At 51.7% G+C, this 12,366-nt stretch overlaps 1 protein-coding gene across 1 annotated transcript; it reads left to right on the forward strand.

Moving 5' to 3' along the window:
- Window positions 1-188: 188 nt before the first annotated feature.
- LOC140402838 (uncharacterized) lies at window positions 189-11,662 on the forward strand. Its single transcript, XM_072490459.1, is given in 3 exon segments — window positions 189-292; window positions 10,071-10,812; window positions 10,815-11,662. Coding segments are annotated over 2 exon segments (1,251 nt in total). The 5' UTR covers window positions 189-292; window positions 10,071-10,409.
- The last annotated feature ends 704 nt before the right edge of the window (window positions 11,663-12,366 follow it).

Below are 12,366 nucleotides of genomic sequence, written 5' to 3' on the forward strand. Positions count from 1 at the left end.
CGCACGCCCAGCTCACAATTGTACGGTCGGTCTCACTGCGCATGCCCCAACCCCACCTGCCCGAGGGGGACGCATTCACGCATGCCCAGCCTCGGCAGGAAGGCGAAGCCGGCAGCCTCCTCTAAGCATGCGCAGTGGGGCAGTTTGGGCAGTGTGAATTGAGCATGCGCCGGGGCAGAGGTCACTGGGGACTGAGCATGCGTGGATGCTGTCTGGCCTGTGAGAGCTGGGAGTGAGGGGGGCGCTGATCAGACCGCAGCGCATTCAGGCTGCAGAGACTCTCACTGCAACCGTGAGTCACAGTTAGTAACAACAGCCATTGATCCGCCATCTGCTCCATCCCGACACGGAACAGAGTGGCCTGCCGACTGGAGCGCATGCGCCAACCTCCAGCGCGCACATCAACTGAGGGAGCGTCTCTAAATCAGACAGGATTGGCGAGGGAGCGTGTCTAAATCTGGCAGGTGGTGAGGGAGCGTCTCTAAATCAGGCTGGAGTGGCGAGGGAGCGTGTCTAAATCTGGCAGGAGTGGCGAGGGAGCGTGTCTAAATCTGGCAGGTGGTGAGGGAGCGTCTCTAAATCAGGCTGGAGTGGCGAGGGAGCGTGTCTAAATCTGGCAGGAGTGGCGAGGGAGCGTGTCTAAATCTGGCAGGTGGTGAGGGAGCGTCTCTAAATCAGGCTGGAGTGGCGAGGGAGCGTGTCTAAATCTGGCAGGAGTGGTGAGGGAGCGTGTCTAAATCTGGCAGGTGGTGAGGGAGCGTCTCTAAATCAGGCTGGAGTGGCGAGGGAGCGTGTCTAAATCTGGCAGGAGTGGCGAGGGAGCGTGTCTAAATCTGGCAGGAGTGGTGAGGGAGCGTCTCTAAATCAGGCTGGAGTGGCGAGGGAGCGTGTCTAAATCTGGCAGGAGTGGCGAGGGAGCGTGTCTAAATCTGGCAGGAGTGGTGAGGGAACACCTTGTAATCAAGCAGGTGGCGAGGGAGCGTGTCTAAATCAGGCTGGTGGTGAGGGGGCGTTTAAATCAGAGTGGTGAGGGAGCGTCTCTAAATCTGGCAGGAGGTCTCTAAATCAGGCAGGAGTGCTGAGGGAGCTTCTCTGAATCAGACAGTAGTGGTGAGGGAGCGTGTCTAAATCAGGCAGGATTGGTGAGGCAGCGTCTAAATCAAGGAGGAGTGGTGAGGGAGCATCTCTAAATCAGGCAGGAGTGGTGAGGGACCGTCTCTAAATCAGGCAGGAGTGGTGAGGGACCGTCTCTAAATCAGACAGGATTGGCGAGGGAGCGTCTCTAAATCAGGCTGGAGTGGCGAGGGAGCGTTTCTAAATCAGGCTGGAGTGGCGAGGGAGCGTGTCTAAATCTGGCAGGAGTGGTGAGGGAACACCTTGTAATCAAGCAGGTGGCGAGGGAGCGTGTCTAAATCAGGCTGGTGGTGAGGGGGCGTTTAAATCAGAGTGGTGAGGGAGCGTCTCTAAATCTGGCAGGAGGTCTCTAAATCAGGCAGGAGTGCTGAGGGAGCTTCTCTGAATCAGACAGTAGTGGTGAGGGAGCGTGTCTAAATCAGGCAGGATTGGTGAGGCAGCGTCTAAATCAAGGAGGAGTGGTGAGGGAGCATCTCTAAATCAGGCAGGAGTGGTGAGGGACCGTCTCTAAATCAGGCAGGAGTGGTGAGGGACCGTCTCTAAATCAGACAGGATTGGCGAGGGAGCGTCTCTAAATCAGGCTGGAGTGGCGAGGGAGCGTTTCTAAATCAGGCTGGAGTGGCGAGGGAGCGTGTCTAAATCTGGCAGGAGTGGTGAGGGAACACCTTGTAATCAAGCAGGTGGCGAGGGAGCGTGTCTAAATCAGGCTGGTGGTGAGGGGGCGTTTAAATCAGAGTGGTGAGGGAGCGTCTCTAAATCTGGCAGGAGGTCTCTAAATCAGGCAGGAGTGCTGAGGGAGCTTCTCTGAATCAGACAGTAGTGGTGAGGGAGCGTGTCTAAATCAGGCAGGATTGGTAAGGCAGCGTCTAAATCAAGGAGGAGTGGTGAGGGAGCATCTCTAAATCAGGCAGGAGTGGTGAGGGACCGTCTCTAAATCAGGCAGGTGTGGTGAGGGACGATCTCTAAATCAGGGAAGAGTGATGAGGGAGCGTCTCTAAACCAGCCATGAGTCTTGAGGGAGCATCCCTAATCCAGGCAACAGTGGTGAGGGAGCATCTCTAACAGGCAGGAGTGGTGAAGGAGCATCTCTAAATCAGGAAGGAGTGGTTAGGGAGCATCTCTAAATCAGGTAGGTGGTGAGTAAGCCTCTCAAACAGGAAGGATGTGGTGAGGGAGCATCTCTAACTCAGGAAGGAGGTGGTGAGGAAACATCTCTAAATCAGGAAGGTGGTGAGGGAGCGACTCCTAACCAGGCATGTTGTGAGGGAGTGTCTCTGAACCAGGCAGATGGTGAGGGATCATCCCTAACTCGAGAATGAGTGGTGAGGGAGCGTCTCTAAATCAGGCAGGAGTGGTGAGGTAGTGTCTCAAAACTAAGGAGTGGTGTGGGAGCATCTCTAAATCAGGAAGGAGGTGGTGAGCGAGCGTCAAGCCAGAGTCAGCTTGTTCAGGGAGGGAGCAGGGATAGGATCCTGTCAGTGTGATGCTGATTATTTAGAAAAATATAGTTTGATTAAAGATAGTCAGCATGGCTTTGTGAGGGGCAGGTGATGCCTCACAAGCCTCATTGAATTCTTTGAGGATGTGACGAGACACATTGTTGAAGGTCGGACAGTTGATGAGGTGTATGTAGATTTCAGGAAGGCTTTTGATAAGGTTCCCCATGGTAGGCTCATTCAGAAAGTTAGGGGGCATGGGATACAGGGAAATTTGGCTGTCTAGAGCCAGAATTGGCTGGTCGAAAGCAGACAGTGAGTGGTAATGGATGGAAAGTATTCCGCCTGGAGATCGGTGACCAGTGGTGTCCCGCAGGGATCCGTTTTGGGACCTCTGCTCATTGTGGTATTTATAAATGACTTGGATGAGGAAGTGGAAGGGCGGGTTAGTAAGTATTCCGATGGCACCAAGGTTGGGGGAGGTGTTGAGGGCTGTTGCAGGTTACAACAGGACATTGACTGGATGCAGAGCTGGTCAGAGAAGTGGCAGATGGAGTTCAACCTTGATAAATGTGAAGTGATTCATTTTGGAAGGTCGAATTTGAATGCTGAATACAAGGATAAAGGCAGGATTCTAGGAAGTGTGGAGGAACAGAGGGATCTTGGGGTCTACGTACATAGATCCCTCAAAGTTGCCACGCAGGTTGATAGGGTTTACGAAGGCATATGGTGTGTTGGCTTTCATTAACAGGGGGATTGAGTTTAAGAGCTGTGAGGTTTTGCTGAAGCTTGGTGAGACCACACTTGGAATATTGTGTCCAGTTCTGGTCGCCTCATCATAGGAAGGATGTGGATGCTTTGGAGGGGCTGCAGAGGAGATTTACCAGGATGCTGCCTGGACTGGAGGGCATGTCTCATGAAGAAAGGTTGAGGGAGCTCGGGCTTTTCTCACTGGAGCAAAGAAGGAAGAGAGGTGACTTGATAGAGTGGTAGAAGGTGATGGGAGACATGGATAGAGTGGATAGCCAGAGATCTTTCCCCAGGGTGGAAGTGGCAGTCACGAGGGGACATCATTTTAAGGTGATTGGAGGAAGGTATCGGGGAGATGTCAGAGGTCGGTTCTTTACACAGAGAGTGGTGGGTGTGTGGAATGCACTGCCAGCAGAGGTGGTGGAGTCAGTGTCATTAGTGACATTTAAGCAACTCTTGGACAGGCACATGGACAGCAGTAAATTGAAGGGGTGGAGGTTAGGTTGATCTTAGATTAGGATAAATGGTCGACACAACATCGTGGGCTGAAGGGCCAGTACTGTGCTGTACTTTTCTATGATGTGGAGATGCCGGCGTTGGACTGGGGTGAGCACGGTACGAAGTCTTACAACACCAGGTTAAAGTCCAACAGGTTTGTTTCGATGTCACTAGCTTTCGGAGCGCTGCTCCTTCCTCAGGTGAGGAAGGAGCAGCGCTCTGAAAGCTAGTGACATCGAAACAAACCTGTTGAACTTTAACCTGGTGTTGTAAGACTTCGTACTTTTCTATGTTCTAACTCAGCCATTTGTTGTGGCCATTTTGGAGACATGGATAGAGCAGGGACAGGAATGGATGTTGCAGGTTCCGGGGTTTAGGTGTTTTAGTAAGCTCAGAGAAGGAGGCAAAAGAGGGGGAGGTGTGGCGCTGCTAGTCAAGAGCAGTATTACGGTGGCGGAGAGGATGCTAGATGGGGACTCATCTTCCGAGGTAGTATGGGCTGAGGTTAGAAACAGGAAAGGAGAGGTCACCCTGTTGGGAGTTTTCTATAGGCCTCCAAATAGTTCTAGGGATGTAGAGGAAAGGATGGCGAGGATGATCCTGGATAAGAGCGAAAGTAACAGGGTAGATATTATGGGAGACTTTAACTTTCCAAATATTGACTGGAAAAGATATAGTTCGAGTACATTAGATGGGTCGTTTTTTGTACAGTGTGTGCAGGAAGGTTTCCTGACACAATATGTTGACAGGCCAACAAGAGGCGAGGCCACGTTGGATTTGGTTTTGGGTAATGAACCAGGCCAGGTGTTGGATTTGGAGGTAGGAGAGCACTTTGGGGACAGTGACCACAATTCGGTGACGTTTACATTAGTGATGGAAAGGGATACGTATACACCACAGGGCAAGAGTTATAGCTGGGGGAAGGGCAATTATGATGCCATTAGATGTGACTTGGGGGGGATAGGTTGGAGAAGTAGGCTGCAAGTGTTGGGCACACTGGATAAGTGGAGCTTGTTCAAGGATCAGCTACTGCGTGTTCTTGATAAGTACGTACCGGTCAGGCAGGGAGGAAGGCGTAGAGCGAGGGAACCGTGGTTTACCAACGAAGTGGAAATCTCTTGTTAAGAGGAAGAAGGAGGCCTACGTGAAGATGAGGTGTTAAGTTTCAGTTGGGGCGATGGATAGTTACAAGGTAGCGAGGAAGGATCTAAAGAGAGAGCTACGACGAGCAAGGAGGGGACATGAGAAGTATTTGGCAGGTAGGATCGAGGAAAACCCAAAAGCTTTCTATAGGTATGTCAGGAATAAGCGAATGACTAGGGTAAGAGTAGAACCAGTCAAGGACAGGGATGGGAAGTTGTGTGTGGAGTCTGAAGAGATAGGCGAGATACTAAATGAATATTTGTCGTCAGTATTCACTCAGGAAAAAGATAATGTTGTGGAAGAGAATGCTGAGCCCCAGGCTAATGGAATAGATGGCATTGAGGTACGTAGGGAAGAGGTGTTGGCAATTCTGGACAGGCTGAAAATAGATACGTCCCCGGGACCTGATGGGATTTATCCTAGGATTCTCTGGGAGGCCAGGGAAGAGATTGCTGGGCCTTTGGCTTTGATTTTTATGTCATCATTGGCTACAGGAATAGTGCCAGAGGACTGGAGGTTAGCAAATGTGGTCCCTTTGTTCAAAAAAAGGGGAGTAGAGACAACCCCGGCAACTATAGACTGGTAAGCCTCACGTCTGTTGTGGGTAAAGTCTTGGAGGGGATTATAAGAGACAAGATTTATAATCATCTAGATAGGAATAATATGATCAGGGATAGTCAGCATGGCTTTGTGAAGGGTAGGTCAAGCCTCACAAACCTTATCGAGTTCTTTGAGAAGGTGTCTGAACAGGTAGACGAGGGTAGAGCAGTTGATGTGGTGTATATGGATTTCAGTAAAGCGTTTGATAAGGTTCCCCACGGTAGGCTATTGCAGAAAATACGGAGGCTGGGGATTGAGGGTGATTTAGAGATGTGGATCAGAAATTGGCTAGCTGAAAGAAGACAGAGGGTGGTGGTTGATGGGAAATGTTCAGAATGGAGTTCAGTTACAAGTGGCGTACCGCAAGGATCTGTTCTGGGGCCGTTGCTGTTTGTCATTTTTATCAATGACCTAGAGGAAGGCGCAGAAGGGTGGGTGAGTAAATTTGCAGACGACACTAAAGTCGGTGGTGTTGTCGACAGTGTGGAAGGATGTAGCAGTTTACAGAGGGACATAGATAAGCTGCAGAGCTGGGCTGAGAGGTGGCAAATGGAGTTTAATGTCGAGAAGTGTGAGGTGATTCACTTTGGAAGGAATAACAGGAATGCGGAATATTTGGCTAATGGTAAAGTTCTTGGAAGTGTGGATGAGCAGAGGGATCTAGGTGTCCATGTACATAGATCCCTGAAAGTCGCCACCCAGGTTGATAGGGTTGTGAAGAAGGCCTATGGAGTGTTGGCCTTTATTGGTCGAGGGATTTAGGGAGTCAGGAGGTCATGTTGCAGCTGTACAAAACTCTGGTACGGCCGCATTTGGAGTATTGCGTACAGTTCTGGCCACCGCATTATAGGAAGGACGTGGAGGCTTTGGAGCGGGTGCAGAGGAGATTTACCAGGATGTTGCCTGGTATGGAGGGAAAATCTTATGAGGAAAGGCTGATGGACTTGAGGTTGTTTTCGTTGGAGAGAAGGAGGTTAAGAGGAGACTTAATAGAGGCATACAAAATGATCAGGGGGTTAGATAGGGTGGACAGTGAGAGCCTTCTCCCGCGGATGGAAATGGCTGGCACGAGGGGACATAGCTTTAAACTGAGGGGGAATAGATATAGGACAGAGGTCAGAAGTAGGTTCTTTACGCAAAGAGTGGCGAGGCCATGGAATGCCCTACCTGTAACAGTAGTGAACTCGCCAACATTGAGGGCATTTAAAAGTTCATTGGATAAACATATGGATAATAATGGCATAATGTAGGTTTGATGGCTTTTGTTTCGGTGCAACATCGTGGGCCGAAGGGCCTGTACTGCGCTGTATCGTTCTATGTTCAGCCAAATTAGAACACGGTAGAAAACGGAGAGTTGGAAAAATCAGATGGTGTGCTGGGTTTTGAGTTGAGGCAAAGGCAGAGGGAATGTGGGACAGGGAGCAGCTTTGTGGGGAGCAAGGCAGGAAAAGAATGTTCCATTGAATCCGGAATTTTCTGGACTGGATTTCTGTCCTGTACTCACCGTGATTACAAGCATGATCCCTGGAATGAAGAACTTGCCGTATGAGGAATGGTTCAGGACTCTGGGTCTGTACGCGTTGGAGTTTAGAAGGATGAGGGGGGATCTTATTGAAAGTTACAGGATACTGCGAGGCCTGGATAGAGTGGAAATGGAGAGGATGTTTCCACTTGTAGGAATAACTAGAACCAGAGAACACCATCTCAGACTGAGCGGCATGGTAGCACTGTTGCTTCACAGCTCCAGGGTCCCAGGCTCGATTCTCGGCTTGGTCACTGTCTGTGTGGAGTCTGCATGTTCTCCCCGTGTCTGTGGTAGTTCCTCCGAGTGCTCCGGTTTCCTCCCACAAGTCTCAAAAAATGTGTGACATAATTTGGACATTCTGAATTCTCCCTCTGTTTTTTGATTTGATCTGATTTATTATTGTCACATGTACTGGTATACAGTGAAAAGTGTTGTTTCTTGTATGCTGTACAAACAATACATACCGTACGTAAGGAAGGAAGAAGAGACTGCAGAATATAATGTTACAGTTATAGCAAGGTGTAGAGAGAAGATCAATTTAATACGAGGTAGGTCCATTCAAAAGTCTGATGGCAGTCGGGAAGAAGCTGTTCTTGAGTCGGTTGATTCGTGACCTCCAACTTTTGTATCTTTTTCCTGACGGAAGAAGGTGGAAGAGAGTATGTCCGGGGTGCGTGGGGTCCTTAATTATGCTGGCTGCCTTTCTGAGGCAGCAGGAATTATAGACAGAGTCAATGGATGGGAGGCTGGTTTGCATGATGGACTGGGCTACATTCACGACTTTTTGTAATTTCCTGCGGTCTTGGGCAGAGCAGGCTCCATACCAAGCTCTGATACAACCAGAAAGGATGCTTTCTCTGGTGCATCTGTAGAAGTTGGTGAGTGTTGTAGGTGACATGCCAAATTTCCTTAGCCTTCTGAGAAAGTAGAGTCGTTGGTGGGCTTTCTTAACTATGGTGTCGGCATGGGGGGACCAGGATTGTTGGTGATCTGGACACCTAAAAACTTGAACCTCTCGACCCTTTCTACTTCGTTCCCATTGATGTAGACAGGGGCATGTTCTCCACTACGCTTCCTGAAGTCGATGACAATCTCCTTTGTTTTGTTGACATTGAGGGAGAGATTATTGTCGTCGCACCAGTTCACCAGATTCTCTATCTCATTCCTGTACTCTGTCTCATCATTGTTTGAAATCCGACCCACTACGGTGGTGACATCAGCAAATTTGAAAACCGAGTTGGAGGGGAATTTGGCCACACAGTCATAGGTGTATAAGGAGTATAGTAGGGGGCTGAGGACACAGCCTTGTGGGGCACTGGTGTTGAGGATGATCGAGACAGAGGTGTTGTTGCCTATCCTTACTGATTGTGGCCTGGGGGTTACATTGTTCAGGATCCAGTCGCAGAGGGAGGAGCCGAGGCCAAGGCCATGGAGTTTGGAGATGAGTTTCGTAGGAAAAATGGTCTTGAAGGCTGAGCTGTAGTCGATAAATAGGAGTCTGACATAGGTGTCTTTGTTATCTAGGTGTGCCAGGGTAGAGTGCAGGGCCAGGGAGATGGCGTCTGCTGTGGTCCTGTTGCAGCGTTGGGAGAACTATAGCGGATCAAGGCAATCTGCGAGGCTGGAGTTGATTCGTGCCATGACTAAACTTTCGAAGCACTTCAGGATGATGGATGTCAGAGCCACTGGACGATAGTCATTAAGGCACGCTGCTTGTCTTTTTTTTGGTGCAGGGATGATGGTCGTCTTCATGAAGCAGATAGGGACCTCAGATCTCCTTAGATCATATCTGGCTTTCTTGTATAGGTCAGGGTCGCCTGACTGGAACGCCTCAGACCTCGACTTCAGCGAGCAGTGGATATCCCTGTTCATTTGGCACACAATCTTCTACACACTTACTAATGAAGTCAGTTACTGTAGTGGCGTACTCATTCAGGCTGGTCGCAGAGTTTTTAAATACTGACCAGTCCACTGACTAAGCTGTCCCGTAGGAGATCATCCGATTCCTCAGACCAACAATGCACGGCTTTCTTTGACGGATTTTCCCGCTTCAGTTTTTGCTTCTAAGCCGGGAGCAGGAGCACAGCCTTGTGGTCAGATTTGCCAACGTGTGAGCGGGCGATAGAGCTGTCGGCATGTCTGATCTTTGTGTAGCAGTGGTCCAGGATGTTTGGACCTCTGGTGGAGCAGGAGGCGTGTTGGTGGTAACTTGGTCGTACGCTCTTGAGCTTGGCCTGATTGAAGACCCAGCTACAATGAACAAGGCCTCAGGATGTTTCGTTTCAAGGCTATTTGTGGTGTTGAACATTTCGTCCAGTTCGCTTTTTGACGTTCGGATGGGATGGGATGTAAACTGCCGTCAGGATAACTGAGCTGAACTCCCGCAGAAGGTAGTAGGGGCGACATTTTAGCATCAGGTATTCTAGGTCTGGGGATCAGAAATTCGCCAGTGTTACTACTTCTAGGCACCAGGAGGTGTTGATTAGGAGGCAGACCCCACCTCCCCTTTCCTTGCCTGAGGCTCCCATACGGTCCATTTGGTGGATTGAGAAGCCCTCTGGTTGTAGGGCTCTGTGCACCTGAACAGGTGCCGGAATGTGGCGACTCGGGACTTTTCACAGTAACTTCATTGTAGTATTAATGTGAGCCTACTTGTGACAATAAAACATTACAAAAGACTTAAGAGACGATCCTTTAAAACAGAGATGAGGAGACATTTCTTCAGCCGGAGGGTGGTGAATCTGTGGAACTCTTTGCAGCAGAAGGCTGTGGAGCCCAATTCACTGAGTGTCTTTCAGACAGGGATAGATAGATTCTTGATTAATGGGAGGATCAGGGGTTATGGGGAGAAGGCAGGAGAATGGGGATGAGAAAAATATCAGCCATGATTGAATGGCGGAGCAGACTCGATGGGCCGAGTGGCCTAATTCTGCTCCTGTGTCTAATGGCTTCCTGGTGATTTCTTTTCTAAACTCTTTTGACAGAGGATATTGGAAGGAGAGAATTCATCGGAAACTCAACCCTGTGAAGATCCGACAGTCCCTCGATTCATCGGGACCTGAATAGCATCAGCATTTGAGTGTGGAGGGAGAAAGGTTTGGCTGTTCAGTGACCGGGGATAGATTTCAACATCAGTGACTGACATATCGCCGACACAGCGGGAAATTGCTCCAGCTGAGTGTGGGAAAGGGTGTTAACCAGTTTCACAGCCTAAAGCAAACATCACGCTCTTCACAGTGGGGAGAAACCGTACACCTGTCCTGTGTGAGGACGAGGGTTCGACAGAACTATCCAACCCGGAGAGACACGAGGAGACCCGAGCCATGGAGAAACCGTGGAAATGTGGAGACTGTGGGAAGGGATTCCGATCCCCATCAGATCTGGAAATCCATTGGCGCAGTCACACAGGGGAGCGGCCGTTCCTGTGCTCCGTGTGTGGGAAGGGATTCACTCAGTCCTCAGGCTTGCATAAGCACCAGAGAACTCACTCCGGGGAGAAACCCTTCGTCTGCTCCGAGTGTGGGAAGGGATTCAGTCAGTCAGCCCACCTGCTGACAGACCAGCGCATTCACACTGTGGAGAAACCTTTTAACTGCTCGGATTGTGGGGCCCGCTTTAAAAGCTGTGAGGAACTGAGTACCCACCAGCTTGTCCACACCGACAAACCGTTCTGTTGCTCCCAGTGCGGAGAGAGATTCGGGCAATCGTTTCAGCTTCTGAAACACCAGCGGGTGCAAGCCCGTTCATCTGCTCCCTGTGCGGGCAAGGGTTCTCTCGTTCAGCTGAGCTACGAACACACCAGCGAGATGACGCCAATGCGAGGCCATTCACCTGCACTGTGTGCAGCAAGGCCTTCCTGAATTCGAGCCACCTGTTCAGACATCAGCGCGCTCACTCGCTGAAGAAGCCATTTCCCTGCTGCCGTTGTGGCAAAGGATTCATTTACCCCTCTCAGCTGGAAGGTCACATGCGCAGTCACACTGGGGAGAGGCCGTTTGTTTGCCCTGTGTGCGGGAAGGGCTTTACCCGGTTATCCAGTCTGCAGGCACACCAGCGGATTCACAAGAGGGAGAAGCCGTTTCGATGCTCTGACTGTGAACGCACCTTTCCCAGCTCTGCAGGACTCGGCAAACACCGTCAGGGACTGCACACTAGCGGGAAACCATTCCGCTGTTCTCACTGCGGGAAGAGGTTTGGGCAGTCATTCCGCCTGACTGAGCACGAGCGTGTTCACACCAGCGAGAGACTCTTCGCCTGCGCTGCGTGTGGCAAGGAACTCAGTCAGAAATCCAGCCTGCTGAGGCATCAACGCATCCACACCGGGGAGCGGCCATTCGCCTGCCTGGTGTGTGCGAAAACATTCACAAACTCGTCCAACCTTCTTACTCATCGACGTGTTCACACCGGCGAGAGACCCTACAGCTGCTCCAAGTGCGGGAAGCTCTTCACCCGCTCCTCCAGCCTCGCTGCGCACCACAGTGTTCACACTGGGCAGCGGCCGTTCACCTGCTCAGTGTGTCGGAAAGGATTCACCAAGTTATCCAACCTGCTGAGACACCGGCAACTTCACCCGTGACTGCGGCGACTTCACCCGTGACTGCGGCGACTTCACCCGTGACTGCGGCGACTTCACCCGTGACTGCGGCGACTTCACCCGTGACTGCGGCGACCTCCCCCGTGACTGCGGCGACTTCACCCGTGACTGCGGCGACCTCCCCCGTGACTGCGGCGACTTCACCCGTGACTACGGCGACTTCACCCGTGACTGCGGCGACCTCCCCCGTGACTGCGGCGACCTCACCCGTGACTGCGGCGACCTCCCCCGTGACTGCGGCGACCTCCCCCGTGACTGCGGCGACCTCCCCCGTGACTGCGGCGACTTCACCCGTGACTGCGGCGACCTCCCCCGTGACTGCGGCGACTTCACCCGTGACTGCGGCGACTTCACCCGTGACTGCGGCGACCTCCCCCGTGACTGCGGCGACTTCACCCGTGACTGCGGCGACTTCACCCGTGACTGCGGCGACCTCCCCCGTGACTGCGGCGACTTCACCCGTGACTGCGGCGACTTCACCCGTGACTGCGGCGACTTCACCCGTGACTGCGGCGACCTCCCCCGTGACTGCGGCGACTTCACCCGTGACTGCGGCGACTTCACCCGTGACTGCGGCGACTTCACCCGTGACTGCGGCGACCGCACCCGTGACTGCGGCGACCTCACCCGTGACTGCGGCCGCCTCCCCCGTGACTGCGGCGCCCTCGCCCGTGACTGCGGCGACC

The sequence above is a fragment of the Scyliorhinus torazame genome, chromosome 26 (assembly GCF_047496885.1).
Source record: "Scyliorhinus torazame isolate Kashiwa2021f chromosome 26, sScyTor2.1, whole genome shotgun sequence".
Classification (NCBI taxonomy): Eukaryota; Metazoa; Chordata; class Chondrichthyes; order Carcharhiniformes; family Scyliorhinidae; genus Scyliorhinus; species Scyliorhinus torazame.